We start from the raw sequence: 21,613 nt of genomic DNA, 5'->3' as shown, positions 1-21,613 counted from the left end.
CCATTGACTTTGCTTGTTGGAAGCTGGCAGGAAGTTGCAAGGAGATCCTTGCTTAACAGCCCACGGTAAATTGCTTAACAGTGGCAACAGGGATTGCCATTGCTAAGTGATGCAGTCATGTGATGTCACACTTTACAACTATATCACTTAGTGACAGAAATTCCAGTCCCAATTACCATTGTTAACTGAGGACTACCTGTATATTTTTTCTAGCAGGTTAGCATGGTGTATAGCCCAAATAGCTAAATGCACCTGGCCAGCTATGTATTATACTCTACCGGACACTAGACAGCGATTGTAGATTTTCATTTTTCATTTTTTTATTTTTTTCATTCTCAGACAAGGAGCAGTATGGTAACTAGAACATGTCCAGTAGTCACCATAGACTGGTCAAAAATATTGCAGGCCTTTTACTCTAAACAGAAGTTGGCCCAGGAGAATTATAATATCGGGTTGGTACATTTTGCCTATTGGGAAGCTGTCTTATATAGAATGGGAATCTTTCCAGCACTGGAATATCCCTTTGGCCTGCTCTGAATCTGTGTGTATTGAGTCCTGCTTTACACTCATACTGCCTTTCAGCTGTTGGCCTATGGATTGCTTTCTGTATCATAATCTTGGCTAGTTTGTGAGTTAATAAACCAGAAATCCTGCTATGTAGATTGGGTTCACACATTGTATTAAGTGTGTTTTGTGTTGTTTTGGCTTAGTGTGTGTGTGAAACCAATCAATTGTAATTTATTTCTAAACCTTGGTTAAGCAAAACATGGCAGTGTGTTACATAAACCTAGTCTGCTCTATAAACCTGTCATCCATGTTTCTTATTACTCTTAGTAGAAAGGTAACAGGAAGAAATCTCAAATGTGATATTTTGCAATTACAGGACCAGACAGAGCTGATTTGGAATATCAAAGATGAGTTAAAGAGAGCCTGTTCTACCAGTGACTTGAAAGAGCTTCTGATAGCCAACAAGCAAGAAGTTCCTTCTGGGGAAGCTGCTGTGAGTTGAGCTCCCTTTTATTTGACATTTTGTGTGGGAATGAGAAGAGAAAAAGAAGAAAATGGTTTTATATCTATCTGAGTGCACGTACACACAGACCCTTGTTTTTCTAAATATTAATGCTCATGCAGATTTAGTGAGATGAATGTCAGCATCCCCCCAGAAATCCATATTGTTCTCATTTTGACCTCATTCAAAAGATGCTTAAAGGCATGGCTTTTGCTGTAGGCCTTGGGCCAGATTGGGTAGCAAGCCTCTTATAGCAGGGTTCCTCAACCTTGGCAACTCTAAGCTGTGCAGACTTCAACCCCCGGAATTCCCCAGCCAGCTGCTGGCTGGGGAATTCCGTGGGCTGAAGTCCGCACAGCTTAGAGTTGCCAAGGTTGAGGAACCCTGTCTTATAGGGCTATGTTATAGCTTCTTATGCTGTTAGTCTCTTAGGCTGATTTGGATATTTTATTCTCTTTTGAACATGCATCATTTTTTTCTCTTTGTTTTAGTGTTGTATACTGCCCAGAGTTGTTATGGAATGGGATGGCCTTATGTACATTTCATTAATAAAGTAAAGGCACCCAGAGAAACATGGTTTGGGCCTATAGATACAAGTAATCCTCATTTAACATCCACTCGTTCAGTGACTGTTCAAAGTTACCACAGCACTGAACGAGGGGGATTTATGACAGCTCCTCTTAGTGGCAGCTGTCACAGCATCCCCAAAGTCATGAGATTGCCATTTGCAATCTTCACTGCCAGCTTCCGACAAGCAAAGGGGAAAGCTGGCAGGCAGTTGCAAATGATGATCACATGACTGGGACTCTGCGACCCTGCGGGATTTGCCTAACAATGGCAACTAGGACTGCCGGAACTGCCGTCGTAAGTTGGCACGGTCACGTGACATTGTGCCTTACAACTGCGTCATTTAGTGACTGAGTTCCTACTCCCAATTACCATTGGTAAGCAAGGACTACCTGTAATGAAATCTAACTTTCTGAGGTTAAATTAAATGGTATGGAATTAGGAAGGAAGGGTGGCATTGGATCAAAAGGCAGCCTGTTGCCAGTAAGTGTATCTTAAACAATGTGGAAAAGTCCTGGCACCAGAAATATAATAGAATTAAGGAGTCAGAGGGGCTTTTAAACAATGAGTTCAACACATCTACCTAGAATATGAAGGTCCTGATGCAATTGAGAGCAATGCTGCGTTTCATATAAGAGTTCTTCTGATGACGAGCAGATTAGGGGTAGCCTCATAATTCTATTTCATATAGCATATAGCAGCCTTTCTCAACCTTTTGACCCTGGAGGAACCCTTGAAATATTTTTCAGGCCTCAGGGAACCCCTGCACATTCAGGCTCAAATATAGGCCAGAAGTTAAAAAATTATTATATTCGTTTCATGGGTAGGCCTGCATATATGCATTAACAGTGTTCTTAAACTAAATGAAACTTCTTTAATGTGAAGTTGCCTAAATTTGAAATAATTTTTTAAAATAAATCGTGATCCCCCAGGGAACCCATAGTGACCTCTCGTGGGATCCTAGGGTTCCATGGAACCCTGGTTGAGAAACCCTGGCATATAGCATTGGAATACAGACTGCTGTAATCTGAAGCATGGGTTCTTCTCTTCGTGGACAATGGATGTTTCTCCTGTAAGAAGTGCCATGCTGAATTATACCAGAGGCCAGTTTAATCCATATTCTGCTCCTGCACTAGTTAGTTGGATGTCTATCAGAAACATACAAGCAGAACATTTTGCAGTAGTGCCCTTGCCCTCATGTTTTCCAGCAAACAGTACTGAGAGGTGTACAGCCTTCAATATTGGAAGGAATACGTGGCCATCCAAATGCATAGCCATTCTCCATTAATAGATGTAATCCCTTCATAAAGCTGTCCAAGTGAGTGGCACTTTGTAGTTCTTGTGGTTGAAAGTTCCATTGTTAGTTGTGCATCTGTGAACTTCTTTCCTTTGCCATGAATATCTCACCATTTGGCTTAATTTGAGTGACTCTGGGATCTAGTATTACGAAAGAGAGAGAGAAACAGTTGTAACCTTTCCTTACAGGGCAATTATTTCAGCAGCCCCTTTATCATTTTTGTTACCCTTTCCTGTACTTTAAAACAACTGCACCAATTTTCCAATAAATTTTACCACAGGGTAGCCAGAATTGCACATCATACTCCAAGTGTGTCTCTTCATAGATATACTGACAATTTTATATTTGGTTCTTTTCTTAAGAATCCTCAGCATGAAAAGTGCATCTTTCACAGAGATTCTTTTATACTTGTGTGGCTGGAGATTACAGTACTTGTAATACAGCACATGCAGAAGCCACCAAAGTGAGTAGGCCACTTTACTTCCATGTATTCTAACTCTAAAGCTTGGAGAAACTCCAAATGTCATCTGAATGGGCCTCCCAGGTTTCTTCATCTAGCTCCCTGGCTGTCCTCCCTAGCCAGAAGGGGAAAGAAGAGCAATGCTGGCTCAACAAGAAGCAGGTGAGGGACAGATGAGGCCACTCCTGGCAACTGTTCTTTAGGTCATTGCTAGCTTTCTGGCCACTGGATCATGTCAGTGTGTAGACTCTGTGCAAAGAGGAGGGACTTCTGTAACTCTAGGAGAGAGCTCTGGCTGAAATTTGTTTGCTATCCTATACTCAGAATAAGGCCTCTGTGGAGCTGGGCATTACTCGTTTACTGTACTCCTTTTGCTTTTTCATTGCTTCAGATCTTGGACCGTGTTGCAGATGGGATGGCCTTTGGGGCTCTGCTTCCCTGTGAAGAGTGCAAAGGGCAGTTTGTGTTCAAGAGCAATGCCTATTACTGCACAGGGGATATCACAGCTTGGACCAAATGTGTTGCCAAGACCCAGACTCCCAACAGGAAAGAATGGACAATCCCAAAGGTAGGTTGTGAGGCCTGCTAACCCCCTTTCTGTTATCACATTGGGCAACATTGTTTGTGAAATTGTATAAGAGGGAAGGCACATTCTCAGAAACTCCACCTGTCTACCCCATTTCTTTTCTTCTTTCTCGCGCTATGAAAGTTCTTCTGCCAACACTCTTCGACACTCACTCCCTCTTCTCAGCCCTTTTTCCTTTTTATCCCTTCCTAAAAAGAAGTTACAGGGACGCGGTGGCGCTGTGGGTTAAACCGCTGAGCTGCCGATCGGAAGGTCGGCGGTTCGAAACCACGCGGCGGGGTGAGCTCCTGTTGCTCGTCCCAGCTCCTGCTCACCTAGCAGTTCGAAAACATGCAAATGTGAGTAGATCAATAGGTACCGCTTCGGCGGGAAGGTAACGGCGTTCCGAGTCGTCATGCTGGCCACATGACCCGGAAGTGTCTATGACAACGCCGGCTCCAAGGCTTAGAAACGGAGATGAGCACCGCCCCCTAGAGTCGGATTCGACTGGACTTTACGTCAAGGGAAATCTTTACCTTTACCTTTAAAAAGAAGTTGGATTTGAATCTGGAGAAATCAGGCTGCCTCTTCTCCCTCTCCTACTCCCACCTCCAGCTGCAGTAGGAAAGGGAAGCCCACGAAGTGAAGGCAGCTTTTGCATATCCATCATCCAAGGTTGTTCACTGTCGACAGAGAAAGTGGCTTGCCAAGCCTGAACCTGATGCGATGAGCCTAGCCTTGCTCAAGTTTGATGAACAAATGAAGTTATTTTGCCTCTGATCCCTAGCCAAGAGGCTGTTGATTCAGGAGGATTGGTGGGGGATGAAGTCATACAGTGAGACTGCTGGAGACCTTTGTCAGTGTGCTCTGCAAATGAAGGGTACCGTGCACTAATACTTAGTTGGTTTACAGGCCTTATTTAGTTTGTGACTAATACCCTGAGATCTGTCAATTGGTATCAGCGTAATAGATGTATGCTTCGTAGTGAAAGATTTGAGCCAGATGTTGTTAACACCTATTGAAGCAAAGGCTTTCCCAAAACCAGGGACCTTCAGATTTATTGGACTACAGCTTTCATCATTCCCAGCACCCATTTTGCAACCCCCATAGCATCCCCAGATTGCTTCATGATTTGGGGCATGATTTTTTTCTGTTGCCCTCCTTCCCCAAAATAAAAGGCAAAATACATTCCTCAAGCTGTGGAAGTAAAGTACTGTTTTAACTATGCTGTCCTTGAAGTGCCTTCTGACGTCTTTTAAAGTTCAGTCCATAACTGGTGAAAAGCTGCCTGCCCTCAATTTAGATATCCTCCAACCAGGGGAATGTGCAAAATAGTGAGATGGAGAAGCAGAGTCATAGTGTTGGATGGGAGGAGCTAGTTCTCTATGGCCCTCCTTGCACTTAAATAAAATAGATGCAGCTGGGACTACTGGGAGTTTTAGTTCAGGATGGCTGGAGCCCAAATGTTCTCCATCCCTTATATAAAAGAATACAACTGATCAGAGACAACCATTTTATGCATTGCAGGGTTATTGGTGCTTTTTTTTCTTTTAGAGTTTTATTTGTTAATTTATGAGGAATCAGAGACCTTTGGTGATCTATTTCAAGTTATTGGTAAATTGCTATTTATGGTCTGCCCACTCAGATGTGAAGAAAGTTTGTGAATAGTAAATATCTGAATCTACTTGCCTACTTTTTTTCATAGCTTTAGCTTGTGGGAGCTCTTTTTCTTATTACTGTTTAAGTTTTTTCCTTACCCTTCTGCACAACAGGCATTCCGGGAGATCCCTTACCTAAAGAAATTCAAATTTAAAAAGCAAGATAGAGCATTCTTGCCAGAGGCTGCTTCTACAAACTTGGTACCCCCTTCAGCCGTTTCTGAGCCTATTACAGAGAATTCAGCTGCACCAGCAGGTAAATTGTCTGGAGGCCATTGTGGGAAACCAATTTGATTAAGAAAGCGCAACTTGTTAATTTTCATTAAAATGTGGTTATTCCCACAGGAGAATCTTCCCTTGTCTACCTACTGAAAAATGCTACTTACCATTGGAATGAATAATCTAAATCATATTTTATTTTCTTTATCCTCCCAAAACAAACTGCCCTGTGATTCTTACCACACCATACCACACCACACCTACTTCTACACAGTATACTAAATATATTAAGAATACTTCTCTTTATACAGTCTGAATGTCATCATTATACCCTGGATATCATATATTCATTTCTAAGCACGTTCCCCAAAACCTTTTAAGCACAAGGAATTTTATTGTCTTTTCTATGACAGCCAAGTTTTTGATCTGAAATATAATTTTGATACAATGGCACTTTCAAACAAGCACTTCATGCATGAAATTATTCCTCACTGTTATCCATCAATGGCAAGTCATAGGTATGATAATCTATAAAGTGCTCTATAGATGAGCTAGGGATGATGGGCTTTGTAATCTGAAAATTTCTTGAAGGCAGCAGTTTGGAGAAAGCAACTTGAAGTAAAAAGAACAACTTGCATTATCTAGTGCATGCTTTTCCCCACTTTTGTAGTTCAATCTTCACAATACTGGATTACAAGTAGTTCTCGCTTAACAACAGTCTAAAGTTACAATGGCCTCAGAAAACGTGCTTTACAACCTGTACTCACACTTACAACCGTTGCAAACTATCGCACCACCCCTGCAGTTGCATGAGTGCAATTTGGGCACTTGGCAGCCAGCTTGCATTTACGACCGGTTGTAGCGTCCTCTGGTCATGTGATCACAATTTGTGACCTTTTTTGCTGGTTTCCAGGAAAAAGCGTCCATTGGGGAAGCTGGATTCAATTAACAGCCACGGTGATTTGCTTAACAATAGTGGTGATTCACTTAACAACCATCATTAAAATGGTCATAAATTTGGGTGGTGGTGACTCACTTAACAACCACACCGCTTAACCATTTTTCCAGTCCCTGTTGTAGTCATTAAGCGAGGACTACCTGCAGTTGCTTATTTAGTTTAGCTATGAGCATTTTCACTACTGTATTGCTACTTTTCCTTAATTGTAATATGAAGAAAATTTACTATGCTTTAACTAGCTCTGAGTAGAGACCTCTCTGTTCCCGCACACTGTTCCACAATAAGCACTTGCTGTCTTTGAAGCTTCAGGATAGCTGAGATGTGCAGGAACGTTACAGCTGGGATAACTTTCTCAGGAAAGGAAAGATGCAGGCATGGAGCCAGTTCACCCTAGTGAAGAAAGCAAGCTGGAATGAGTCAAAATGATCCTGGGCAAGGTGGAGGGAGACAAAGGAAGAAAGTCAGAGGATGGTGCAGGGACATTCTTGCCCTGAATAAGAAAATTGGGAAGCTACAAAGAGTGGTTGTCTGCCTTGAAGAGAGACTTGGGTGTCAAACTAACTTTGAGTTGTGTTTGGCAATTGTATGAATGGTGGATTCTGCTGGAGGAGAATGGAAGACTTTTTCCAACATGGTCAGCTGTTGCTTATTATGGTGTAACAACTAAATTGCTCATCTTCTCTTGAAGGAAGGCATTGAACATGTTTTCTCACCCACCAGCTTCCCATCAAACACCTACTGTATGAATGAAGTCCTATCTACTGTGCATAAAAATATACTATGTTTTAACTGCAATGTAACATTCATAAAATAAAAAAAAAGTCTCTGAACATAAGTATTCTGCAGTTACTTTCAAATGGAAAAAATGACACTGGCTGAATTTAACGTTCTAAGATTTGCAGATGACACGTTAAAAAGTCAATGTCGTGAATAGTAAAACTGTAGTTTTATGCCTTCACATTTCCTTCTTTCTTTGAATAATATATTCATATGCTCTATGATTTCATTTGTCCAGATAAACCATTAAATAACATGAAGATTTTAATCCTTGGAAAATTGTCGAAGACCAAGGATGAAATTAAATCTGCCATTGAAGAACTTGGGGGAAAGGTGACAGCGACTGTGAATAAAGCTGACTTGTGCATCAGCTCACAAAGTGAGTAGATGTTTGTGTCACTAGAAAGCAGGGACATTCTCAATAGCAAGAGTGTTACATTAAATGGAGGCCTAGAAGAGGGAAGGGAGTGTATTGTATTAAAGCTGAGCAAGGAACTCAGAGCACTGAAGCGATTCATCAGTGTATTAAACATAACCTGATTATGACTGCTTTTTAAATTGATATAACTACAGTACACCTCAGTTTGCTTTTTTGTTTATTTTTGAATCAAACATTCTTTCTGCCCCTATAAATGTTTTTTTTAACCGCCTTGGTTTAGTCTTTTGTTTTTATTTCATTTTTGTCAGCTTACTGCTCCTTTACCTCATTCTCCCTTCACAATTGTAAAATTGTGTAATGGTTCAAAGCTGGGCCAGTAGGGCGAAAGATTGGAGGTTTCTGCTGAAAATGCCTCCCTTCAGCCCTACCTTCTTGCTGTAGTATAGCACACTGGTGGTCCTTCTGGTACCATCTCCTACCATGTGTCCTCAGGGGTTACCTTTACCTGAAGTCCTCCCCCTCTGCCAGCATATGGGAGAGAGGGGGATCCCACAACCTGAGGGTCTTACTGGCATGTACAGGAGAAGAGGAAGAGGAAAAAGAATGCAGAAGAGAAGGAGGTGGTGGTGGTGGTGATAAATTCTGTAGCACCAGCGTTGGCTTTGTAGCCTTTAAAGCATGCTACTAGGGAGATCACCTTCTCTTCTTTTGGTATATAATTGTTATTTACATGCTATTAATAAGAACAAAGAACATACAGAAGTCCTTTTGGAACTTTGAGGAGTCAGTGGAAAACATTGAAGGGTAAAAAAACAGAACTATGAAACTACAAAACCTAGGTTTCGAGAAAGAGGGACTGCGGGAATCTCTGTGGTCTAAGTGTTGATAAGTATTAACTCTCTTGCTTGAAAGAAAGGATGTTGATTCTGTGTATGAGAAATAGCTGTTGTGTGAATGCCAGCTTGCATCACAACAAACTTACATTTCCCTTTTAAAAATTAAGTGAGTTTGGGACTAAAACATGAAACAAAGTTCTTTCTAATGCACTTTGTAGGTACGCAGGATATGAGCTCTACCGGCCAACTATATCATCTTCCAGGACATTCTAGCCTACTCTCTTACCTAGTTTTAAATGTACCCTTCTAAACTCACAGCGTGTGACAGTTTTGGTTGAGTAGGGATTTTTTCCTTGTACATCTGTTCTCAAAAGACTAAATGCTTGATATATTGATGATACTCTTATGGCTACATACAAAATGAGTTTACTATCAGTACATAAGATTTAATAGAATTCTAGAGATATTACACCACTAAGTATATTAGAAGTTCTGAGATCATACTTTAGCACAGTGTATGATCATGGTAATTGACCTCAGCATCAGAGGCATCTGTGTGAGGGGAGAGGGGCAGATGAAGCCCTATTCTTTTTTACATGTGTTGTGATGCATGTAGAAAAGAGGTGGGTCTTTGATTGTGTGGTGATGGCTGCCATCTCAATTTTTTTGACACATCCCAGCAGATGTCCTACTCAGTGTTTGAGAACACAGTGCTGGATTAAGCCCTTGAATTCATCTCACTCAGCTACAGGTTTCTGTGCCCTGCAAGTCAGTGTGTTCTGCTGCTTCAACTAAAGAAGGATAACATACTGTGCCTTGCCTTTCTATTTCTTTCTCTCTCCCAAATGTAAATCTTACAGAGGAAGTTGATAAAATGAACAAAAAAATGGAAGAGGTAAAGAAAGCCCACTTGTGCGTGGTGTCAGAGGACTTCCTCCAGGATATAAAAACCTCCAGCAAGGGTTTTCAGGACCTTCGGTCACTTCATGTGGTATCTCCCTGGGGTGCAGAAGTAAAGCAGGAACACAAAGAGGTGTCTGCGAGTGGAAAATCCAGCGGACACCCAAACATGAAAAATGCCGGGAAGAACAAGGAAGAGCAAGGTGAAAGCCAAAATAGTGGTTATTTATCCTGAAATAGAGGCTATTCAAGAGCGAAATGTACATATATGTAAAAACATTATAAAAGCCACCACCTGGGATGGCCACAGGAATGGCCTTTCTCTCCTCTACTTCATATTGCAATTAAAGGTACAGGTTTCTTCCTTTTGTTCCTGCTGTTTGAATTCTGAAGAAGAAAGTAAGTAAAATGTTAAACACTTCTCAAGGGGAGTGGGAAGGAACCATCCGTTGTTTAGGTAAGTAAATCCCCACCACCATCATAGTGTGCCCCTCCACACTCTCAAACAGCAGAAATGAGTGCTCTCAACTTGCCAGCTGGAACACGGAAAGCTGAATAGAGGAGGCTTACTTTAGTTCAAGGCTAGATAGATGAGAAGCTGAAAAATCTGTTCTAGAAGTATTTGGTTATTGTGTACTTCAGACTTCTTAGAACTTGCTTGCAGCTTAGTTGTTAAAACCATTTATTGGCAGTTATCTTCATTAGTATTGCTAAGGTAGCATTCCCTATCTTCACACCCTCCTGTTGTGTTGGATTACATCTCCTGTAACTTTTAAAGCAAGAAGGGAGCTATAGTTCAAGGGAAATCCCTCCTGGGTAGAGAAGGCTGACCTAAATCTTCAACCGGAAGACTATCTATTGCCAAGAACTCTTAAAACTTGTCATGTGCTATGGTAGTATAATATGAATGCTAAAAAAAAAAAATGAAATCAATGTCCAGATTCCAAGGAAATGTCTGAATCCTTACTTTTTCCCATCCCTTCCAAATACAGGTGGTTCTTGTTTAATGACCCTCGTTTAGCGACCGTTCAAACTTATGACAGTGCTAAATGAGTGGCAGTAATGACTGGTCCTTGGAGTTCCATCCGTCCCCATGGTCACTTGATCGCGATTTGCAACCTACCCTGCCAGCTTCCCACAAGCAAAGTCAATGGGGAAACTGGCAGGAAATCAGAAGTCACAGCCAGATGAGGTCCTCGCTTAACAATGGTGACCGGGACTGCTGGAATTGCTGTTGCTAAGCGGTGTGGTCACCTGACATCATGTGTTACGACTGCATCACTTAGCAACAGCAATTCTGGTCCCAGTTGATGTAATTAACTGAGGACTACCTGTAAATTATTGCTGTATCCTTGTTGAGTTACAAACAGAAGCCCAGAGCTCTGATTTATAGTATTTGGCTGAGGAACCTAAGTTTTGTAGAATTCTCCCTTTGTGGTCTCAGTTAGGAAAACATAAATGTACCATTGCCAAAACTAGGGACATCCAAGAAAAGAGTTGTATGCCTTCTCTGTCTCAGGTGAAGATTTTAGGTAACCTAACCATTTAGGCTAGGTTGTAAAAACTTCTCTAAAAGAATTCTTGAGGACAAGATAGGTGATTGGATTTAACAGGGATTAAACTAAAACGGTACTTTCGATTTGTAAGCTTTATAATCACCACCACATTCTGTTCTAATGTTGTAAACTCTAGTCTGAACTGGGAGGGATTACAACTAACTTCACACGTTTTATTGAGCAACAGTATTGTTACTGTTATTACTTCACATCCTGCATTTTATTTGACAGTATATACATTTATTTGCAACCATAGGTTTTAGCAAAATTCCTGCTTTTTCATTGGTTAAAACACTCCCAAAGCAGGGTACAGTTCATTTAAAAAGCAAAACAATGTTAAAATCACTTAAACAAAACAAAAATATTCAGTAGAAAAGATCTAAAAAAGTATTAAATCCTTACAAAGCTTAAAAATAATCCTGGATTGGATCCCAAAGGCACAGAAGGGCAGCTTTTACTAAAATTGGGTGAATGCTGCTGCCAGTCACTTTAAAGGCTCAGTCCATACCATACTGGAAAGTGAGAGAATTCTTTAAGGTGAGGGGGCTGTATCAGCAATGCCCTTTCCCAGGCTGTGGCATAGTTAATCCTCAGCAACACTCAGAGCATCCCTATTAGGTATATAGAGAACAAGTACTCCATCCTATGTCTTAAGTTATCTAGGCCTTTGTGTCTACTATGAACTTTGTTTAACCATGGTTTGTTGTTTTTGTTTGTTAGGGTAGAGTCAGTTTAAATCACATTGATTTAAATCACAAGGAAACACAGTAAATGAAGCTGTATAATTCTTTTTTTACTGTTCTGGGGATCAGATTTGCATTAGCAACAGGCATTATTATAATGCTAAATAACATCATTTAGCAGGTCATTAGAAATATAGATACTGCCTTAGAGTTGGCAAAAAAGCTTCAGCAAATGATCAGTTTGCATTACAGGCTGAGTCTGTTCCTGCTCACTCAGAAGCAAATCCTGTTGAGTTCAGTGAAGCTGCTACCATATAAGTGTGTGTAAGAGTGCTATCTCATTGTAGAACCTTTGGAAATTCTTAGAATTTGGAGTACAGCCAACAAAGTATTTGGCTTATTCTATGAAAGAACTCATAAAGCCCTAGCATAGGATACAGGTACAAACAAAGGCATAAGGAGCATTTTTACAATCACCTAATTATACCTTTTAAATTGATGAATGAATTCTATCTATCCATAGCAAATTAATTACTGCCTTATTTCCCCTGTCGTCATCATTGTCTAGGAACAAGTAAGTCTGAGAAGAAAATGAAGCTGACGGTTAAAGGAGGGGCTGCTGTGGACCCTGATTCAGGTGAGTTCATAACAATAGTTCTACTTCCCTTTTCTCATATTAGTAGGCAAGTTTTTTCCGCACAGCCAGGGAGTGTTCTTACACTCTTGCTTTCGCCCACTGGGCCTGCTTTTCTAACATATGAATGGTATGAATGCCTCTGCCCCTCTTGATAGCACACTTTATCCTATGTAAGTGTGGCTGTACATTGTGAGTTGACTAATGAAAGTAAGACCTCTGGTTTTTCACTGTAGCATCTCTTGCGTGATGTTTCCTAGTGCAAAGCAAGGAAGTTGGCACTCTGGTTGCTGGAACAAGGGTTTTGTATATTAGTCATTCAGGATGGGACTCTTGAGTATAGATGTTTGGGCAAGTAAATGGTAATTTATATATATTAAAATAAGTATGTATTATAATAAGTATAGTATTACAGTAAGTATAAGTATTAAAATAAATATAGAAGAATAAAAATGTCCTAATTTATGTTGGGTTTGGGCTTTTCTACATATGAATTGCAGCCCATGCCATAACTTGCAACAGCAGGTCTCTGTGCAAATTGCACACCCCTGCCCAGGAATCCCTTTGATCTCCCTAGTGCAGTGGCAAACAGTAGAAGTCTGAAAGAAATAGCATTATTTGCCATAAATCAATTACAGGCAGTTACAATTCCTCTTTGTTTCATCTTTGTACTGGGAAAAGAAGGTGGATGAGAAAATGAAAACTCCAATGTTTCCAATCTTATGATCAGATTAACAATAATCTGAATATGGCAAAATGTGTTTCTGAATAGCCAGAGTTAACCTTCGTTATATATGTAAACAGGTCTGGAAGATTCTGCACATGTCTTTGAAAAAAGTGGTAAAATCTTCAGTGCCACTTTAGGTCTAGTTGATATTGTCCAAGGAACAAATTCTTATTACAAGCTTCAGCTGCTGGAGGAAGACCGAGAGACCAGGTCAGATTTCTCCTTTTCTAAACAGGAACCACACTGGAAATTTCTCCTTAGTGTGGTTCAGGTAATAACAACTGGTGCTGTTTTATCTGTTTCTCATAAGAATTGTTTGATTCAGATAGTCAGTTCTTGCTCCTAAAATGGCTATGAGAATCCAAAACTGAAACAATTTGTATCCCTTGTTGATTGATTTGATTTGATTTGATTTGATTTGAATTCTATAGCCGCCCATCTCAGCAAGTGACTCTGGGCGGCTTACAACAATAAAAACCATAAAACAATTAAACAATTACAATTAAAACGGTTAAAATACAAAATAAGTATTCATGGCTGCCAATGTAAGATGTTAATACAACCAAGAAACAGGACCATTACCACACTCGGGGGCCCAGGCCCGGGCACATAACCAGGTCTTCATGGCATTACAAAAGGCCAACAGGGTCGGGGACATCCTGATCTCTGAGGGGAGAATATTCCAGAGGACAGGTGCTACGGCTGAAAAGGCACCAAAACCAATGTTCAGGTTGCAGTTCTCTGGGAATGACCTCAATTGAACTTAGTTGTGTGTTTTTTTTAATTTAGTCTTAATTTAGTCATAAAATTAATGAATTATATAGTGGCCTAAGTTTTCTTGAAGTAGCATACAAATACATACAGTCAGGACCAGAAATATTGGAACAAGGATAACTGTTTTGGCATTTGGCCTCTGTATACCACCACATTGAAGTTGAAAGGAAGCACACCCAGATGGGAGCGAAGTCAGGACTTTCAGCTGTCATTCAAGGGGTTTGACAAAAGTGGGGCACTAACCATTCAGGAAGTACAGACCGTGGCATACACACACACCCATCGTTGGTGGCTCATAAGTAATGGAACAAATGGCTGACAACCAGCTGCATGGCCAGGTGTGGCCTGTTTCCTGGGTACCCCATGACCAATCAAGCAGATAAAAGGCCTGGAGGTGGTTCTGAGTGTTACATGTGCATTTGGTAGCTGTTCAGTGGAACTCTCAACATGAGGTCCAAAGAGGTGTCCATGCGAGTGAAGGAGGCCATCATTAGGCTGAGAAAAAAAAATAAACCCATCAGAGAGATAGCAAAAACATTGGGAGTAGCCAACACAACAGTTTGGAACATCCTGAAAAAGAAGGAATTAACTGGCAAACTCAGCAACAGCAAAACGCCTGGAAGACCACAGAAGACAACTAAAGTGGATGACTGCAGAATTCTGCTCATGGTGAAGAGGAACCCGTTCACAACATCTAGCCAGGTCAAGAATGCTCTTGAGGAGGTAGGCATGTCATTATCAACATCTATAGTCAAGAACGGCTTTATGAATGTAAATACAGAGGCTTCACAACAAGGTCCAAACTACTGGTAACGCTCAAGAACAGGAAGGCCAGATTAGAATTTGCCAGCAAACACCTAAAAAAGCCTGTCCAGTTCTGGAATAAGATTCTTTGGACTGATGAAACCAAGATTAACTTGCACCAGAATGATGGGAAGAGAAAAGTATGGAGAAGGAAAGGAACAGCTCATGATCCAAAGCATACCACATCATCTGTCAAACATGGTGGAGGCAGTGTTATGGCATGGGCGTGTATGGCTGCCAATGGAACCGGGTCACTGGTGTTTACTGATGACCTGACTGCTGATCAAAGCAGCAGGATGAATTCTGAAGTGTATAGGACTATACTTTCTGCTCAGATTCAGCCACATGCTGCCAAACTGATAGGATGCTGATTCATATTGCAGATGTATAATGACCCAAAACATACAGCAAAAGCTACCCAAGAGTATCTCAAGGCAAAGAAGTGGGATGTTCTTCAGTGGCCAAGTCAGTCACCTGATCTCAACCCAATAGAGCATGCTTTTCACTTACTGAAGACAAGACTGAAGGCAGAAAGACCCACAAACAAGCAGCAGCTGAAGGCAGCTGCAGTAAAGGCCTGGCAAAGCATCTTGAGGGAGGAAACTCAACATTTGGTCATATCTATGGGTTCCAGACTTCAGGAAGTCATTGACTGCAAAGGATTTTCATCCAGGTATTAAAGGTGATCCTTACGTTTGTAATGATGAGCCACCAACGATGGGTGTGTGTGTATTCCACTGTCTGTACTGAATGATTAGTGCCCCACTTTTGTCAAACCCCTTGAATGACAGCTGAAAGTCCTGACTTTGCTCCTATCTGGGTCTGTTTCCTTTCAAATTCAGTGTGGTGGTGTACAGAGGCCAAATGGCAAAACAGTTATCCTTGTTCCAGTATTTCTGGTCCTGACTAAATCAGTTTTATCCATGACATGTTTATACAAACTGCAGATCTTAAATAAGCAGAGGAAAGCTAAATAAATCATTACTACTTTATTGATTGATTTTGTCTTCCTTTCTTTTCTTTTTTTATAGTAAATTTTATTATGTTTCAAGAGAAGAATAAAAACTACAAAAAACAAAGAAATACAAAGAAAGAAAGAAAAAAGCAAAAAAAAGTGCAGAAACACAAGATAATTTTTTTTTAAAGTTCCAAAAAGGTGTGGCTTCTGACTTTTAACAGCAAGGATATACAAAAATTTCCATAATCAATCTTTTACTCTATATAAACCAAAACACCACATTATTTCTATAAGTCATTCCACTTTAACACATAATAAAAATCACTTAAATACAGTTACTTCTCCCCCTTACATTAAAATAAAGAAAAAATTCATAGAAACCTCCTAAACATCTTTCTCCCCTCCAAAAGATAAAATGTATTTAATTATTCCCTTCCTAGCACTATTCTATCTTCAGCAAAGGATCGTTACCTTGTCGTGGTGCTGGAGCTTGAGCACCTCAATGATGCCATGAGCTAAACCGTGAAGGACCACCCAAGACGGGAAGGTCATGACAGAGAGGTCAGACTAAATGCGATCCCTGGGGAAGGTAATGGCAACCCACCCCAGTATTCTTGCCGTGAAAACTAAATGGATCAGTACAACCAGAGATATGTCGGTATACCATCGGAAGATGAGACCCCCAGCTCGGAAGATGGTCAAAATGCTACTGGGGAGGAACAGAGGATGAGCTCAACTAGCCCCAGACGTGATGACACAGCTAGCTCAAAGCCGAAAGGACGGCTAGTGGCCGACGGTGCTGGTCGTGAACGGCGAATCCAATGTTCTAAGGATCAACACGCCATTGGAACCTGGAATGTAAGATCTATGAGCCAGGGCAAATTGGATGTGGTTATTGGTGAGATGTCAAGATTCAGGATAGACATTTTGGGCGTCAGTGAACTGAAATGGACTGGAATGGGCCACTTCACATCAAATGACCACCAGATCTACTACTGTGGACAAGAGGACCACAGAAGAAATGGAGTAGCCTTCATAATTAATAGTAAAGTGGCTAAAGCAGTGCTTGGATACAACCCAAAAAACGACAGAATGATCTCAATTCGAATTCAGGGCAAGCCATCTAACATCACAGTGATCCAAATATATGCCCCAACCACAAATGCTGAAGAAGCTGAAGTAGAGCAGTTCTATGAGGATCTGCAGCACCTACTGGACAACACGCCTAAAAGGGATGTTATTTTCATGACAGGAGACTGGAATGCTAAGGTGGGCAGTCAAATGACACCTCGAATTACAGGTAAGTATGGCCTGGGAGAACAAAACGAAACAGGACATAGGCTGATAGAATTTTGCCAAGACAATTCACTCTGCATAACAAACACTCTCTTCCAACAAACTAAGAGACGGCTTTATACATGGACTTCACCAGATGGACAACACCGAAATCAGATTGATTACATCCTTTGCAGCCAAAGGTGGCGGACATCTGTACAGTCGGTAAAAACAAGGCCTGGAGCTGACTGTAGTTCAGACCACGAACTACTTCTTGCACAATTTAGGATCAGACTCAAGAGATTAGGGAAGACCCACAGATTAGCTAGATATGAGCTCACTAATATTCCTAAGGAATATGCAGTGGAGGTGAAGAATAGATTTAAGGGACTGGACTTAGTAGATAGGGTCCCGGAAGAACTCTGGATAGAAGTTGGCAGCATTGTTCAGGAGGCGGCAACAAAATACATCCCAAAGAAAGAGAAAACCAAGAAGGCAAAATGGCTGTCTGCTGAGACACTAGAAGTAGCCCAAGAAAGAAGGCAAGCAAAAGGCAACAGTGATAGAGGGAGATATGCCCAATTAAATGCAAAATTCCAGAGGTTAGCCAGAAGAGATAAGGAATTATTTTTAAACAAGCAATGCGCGGAAGTGGAAGAAGACAATAGAATAGGAAGGACAAGAGACCTGTTCCAGAAAATTAGAAACATTGGAGGTAAATTCCAGGCCAAAATGGGTATGATCAAAAACAAAGATGGCAAGGACCTAACAGAAGAAGAAGAGATCAAGAAGAGGTGGCAAGAATATACAGAAGACCTGTATAGGAAGGATAACAATATCAGGGATAGCTTTGACGGTGTGGTCAGTGAGCTAGAGCCAGACATCCTGAAGAGTGAGGTTGAGTGGGCCTTAAGAAGCATTGCTAATAACAAGGCAACAGGAGACGACGGCATCCCAGCTGAACTGTTCAAAATCTTGCAAGATGATGCTGTCAAGGTAATGCATGCTATATGCCACCAAATTTGGAAAACACAAGAATGGCCATCAGATTGGAAAAAATCAACTTCTATCCCCATACCAAAAAAGGGGAACACGAAAGAATGTTCAAACTATTGAACAGTGGCACTCATTTCACATGCCAGTAAGGTAATGCTCAAGATCCTGCAAGGTAGACTTCAGCAGTTCATGGAACGAGAATTGCCAGATGTACAAGCTGGGTTTAGAAAAGGCAGAGGAACTCGGGACCAAATTGCCAATATCCGCTGGATAATGGAAAAAGCCAGGGAGTTTCAGAAAAACATCTATTTCTGTTTTATTGACTATTCTAAAGCCTTTGACTGTGTGGACCATAACAAACTGTGGCAAGTTCTTAGTGGTATGGGGATACCAAGTCATCTTGTATGCCTCCTGAAGAATCTGTATAACGACCAAGTAGCAACAGTAAGGACAGACCACGGAACAACGGACTGGTTTAAGATTGGGAAAGGAGTACGGCAGGGCTGTATACTCTCACCCTACCTATTCAACTTGTACGCAGAACACATCATGCGACAAGCTGGGCTTGAGGAATCCAAGGCTGGAGTTAAAATCTCTGGCAGAAACATTAACAATCTCAGATATGCAGATGATACCACTTTGATGGCTGAAAGTGAAGAACTGAGGAGCCTTATGATCAAGGTGAAAGAAGAAAGTGCAAAAGCTGGTTTGCAGCTAAACCTCAAAAAAACCAAGATTATGGCAACCAGCTTGATTGATAACTGGCAAATAGAGGGAGAAAATGTAGAAGCAGTGAAAGACTTTGTATTCCTATGTGCAAAGATTACTGCAGATGCTGACTGCAGTCAGGAAATCAGAAGACGCTTAATCCTTGGGAGAAGAGCAATGACAAATCTCGATTAAATAGTCAAGAGCAGAGACATCACACTGACAACAAAGGCCCGCATAGTTAAAGCAATGGTGTTCCCCGTAGTAACATATGGCTGCGAGAGCTGGACCATAAGGAACGCTGAGAGAAGGAAGATAGATGCTTTTGAACTGTGGTGTTGGAGGAAAATTCTGAGAGTGCCTTGGACTGCAAGAAGATCAAACCAGTCCATCCTCCAGGAAATAAAGCCAGGCTGCTCACTTGAGGGAATGATATTAAAGGCAAAACTGAAACACTTTGGCCACATGAGAAGACAGGACAGCCTGGAGAAGATGCTGATGCTCGGGAGAGTGGAAGGCAAAAGGAAGAGGGGCCAACCAAGGGCAAGATGGATGGATGATATTCTAGAGGTGACGGACTCGTCCCTGGGGGAGCTGGGAGTGTTGACGACCAACAGGAAGCTCTGGCGTGGGCTGGTCCATGAAGTCACGAAGAGTCGGAAGCGACTAAACGAATAAACAACAAAACCACTATTCTATACATTTCTGTGTGCTATAATAAGAATCAAAGTAAAAAACAGATAAGTTGTCTGCTGTTACACTTAATAGTACAATTTTAATAATCCCAATCTTAATAAACCCAAAAAACAAAGACAACTCAAAACAGTAATTCCATATCTTTAAAAGGGAATAACATCAATTGAATCCTTAAAGCAAACCAGATAAACATTCTTTAACTCTTATACAACAGTTTTAATAAGTTTAATCTTAATAAACCCAAAAAACCAAGCCAATTCAAAACAGTAAATCCAAATCTTTAAAGGCAAATAGCATCAATCAAATCCTTAAAGCAAACCAGATGAACATTCTTCAACCGTTATCCAACTTCAGAATAAACCAGAGCAGTTACAGATCCCCACAAATGTGCACAGAGCTTTCTCTTGAAAAAAATCAAACAGCCCAACTGCCCCCCTCAAAGATTCCAGGTTCTTTTCATGGCATTCCACCAGGAGATCAGTTTTACTTATGGCTTGCAGATCACTCTCTCCCTTAGATTTCTCCAACTCCATTATCCAATCTTCAACCAGCATCTCGATAAAAATCCCAATCTCAGTCTTAAAAAAAAAACCTTTCTGTCACTCTTAAATTCCTCAATTTTATCCACCACATCCCCAACCTGATGGCACATTTTAGATCTCATATTTTCCACAATGTCCTGGATATCTTGCATAAAAGCTTGATAGAAGTCGGAAGAAATCTGTTTAAAATCCTGGTGAAAGTCAGAAAGAATCTGTTTGAAATCCTCCATGTCTCACACAGTAGATTATGGTGCCCCCAGGAGCTTAGATTTTGTCTTTCTTTCATTCCCTACATGGAACTCCAAAGTTAGCTCTCCCCACAAGTTAAAAGCATGCAACTTAAAAGGAATAAAACTAAGAAAGCCACAGCCAAGCTAAACATATATTAACAGAAGGAGAAAATATCTCATTTTTATTAGCTTTGAGATGTCATCATGTCACAGAAGAATCTCCTGTGTTGTATGTTCTTTCTACCCAGCAGTTTAGGTTCTTTCTCTTTTACTTCTGTCCACATTTCTTATATATGATCAAAAGTTCAGAGTTTCTGTCTGAAAGAAGTGCTTTAACTAAAAAAAAAATATTTCCCAAGTTTATCCATTTTTTTTGTGGATGGGTGGATAAATACTATGGATTTATAGTTGAAAGCAAAGATGTTTAAAATAGTCAAGGGAGAAGAGAGGTTTCACATGACATAATCAACCATCCCAAAGGAACTTTTTAGTTATTACAATGGACTATTTCAGTCACTGAGGATTTTTAGATGACAAGTCATCTGTTTTGTAGGTGATTCAAACAGTGCCATAATCTCTCTCTCTCTCTCTCTCTCTCTCTCACACACACACACACACACACACACACACACACACACATGAGCAAGCCTCGCCTTTAATTAGCAGATGGATTTCTGAGTAAGCAGACAAGGGATTTTCTGCTCTCAGGTTTCTCAGTGGTGTTTGATGTCATTAACTAGGGTAATATTAACGGTTGCTGCCAATTCTGGATGACAGGTGTCTTATTAGCAAACAGCCTGACCTTAAGTGGGTTCTTTGGGCTAGAGGGACCCACTTCTCTGTGACCATGACATCCTTTGCCAGACTGCAGTATGAAAGACATGTCAAGGACCATATGCTGTCCACATCATCCTGGCCATTACAAGGAAAGAATGGCAAATTCTCTATTTTCGATAGTAGTCCGGTAAAAGAAGTTACAGAGACGTTGGCAATTCTAATCTATCTGATTTAATGCCAGCTTAGTTGGGGTTAAGACACCTGTTATTTAGGACTAGCATCAGCAGTTAGTTATTGTAGTTGATGGCATAAAAGACCCTTGAGAAATCCAATACAGCAGAAACTCCCATGTCTGTTTACTCCTACTATATTTACCCCAGTCAATAATCATGGCTGTAGTTACTCCCAAGATAAGATATGCTTCTCAGCAATATGACCCAGTGGGAGTGAGGCAGCCATACAGACTTTCACCTAGTGGATGCTATTCCCATCTCAGCACAATTGCATATGGATTTCCAGATGCATTGGAGTGGATTGCTTCACTGTTAACATTTGTGTTCCTGCAAATCATTGTTTTTTTCTTGTAAAAAAAGTGATATTTTGTTACATGTGTGGCCCAGCTGTATTT

General features: G+C 40.8%; 1 protein-coding gene across 1 annotated transcript in view; it reads left to right on the top strand.

The window, feature by feature from the left end:
* Positions 1–21,613, top strand: part of PARP1 (poly(ADP-ribose) polymerase 1) — a 53,656-nt gene that overhangs the window by 20,174 nt on the left and 11,869 nt on the right. Inside the window, exons 6-12 of the mRNA XM_063304288.1 lie at positions 884–1,000; positions 3,725–3,901; positions 5,671–5,812; positions 7,749–7,889; positions 9,586–9,828; positions 12,433–12,501; positions 13,303–13,435. Of these exons, the coding sequence (XP_063160358.1) occupies positions 884–1,000; positions 3,725–3,901; positions 5,671–5,812; positions 7,749–7,889; positions 9,586–9,828; positions 12,433–12,501; positions 13,303–13,435 (1,022 nt within the window). The remainder of the gene's footprint in view (positions 1–883; positions 1,001–3,724; positions 3,902–5,670; positions 5,813–7,748; positions 7,890–9,585; positions 9,829–12,432; positions 12,502–13,302; positions 13,436–21,613) is intronic.

The sequence above is a fragment of the Candoia aspera genome, chromosome 1 (genome assembly GCF_035149785.1).
Source record: "Candoia aspera isolate rCanAsp1 chromosome 1, rCanAsp1.hap2, whole genome shotgun sequence".
NCBI classification, from domain to species: domain Eukaryota; kingdom Metazoa; phylum Chordata; class Lepidosauria; order Squamata; family Boidae; genus Candoia; species Candoia aspera.
This window is presented reverse-complemented; position numbering and strand designations above follow the sequence as displayed.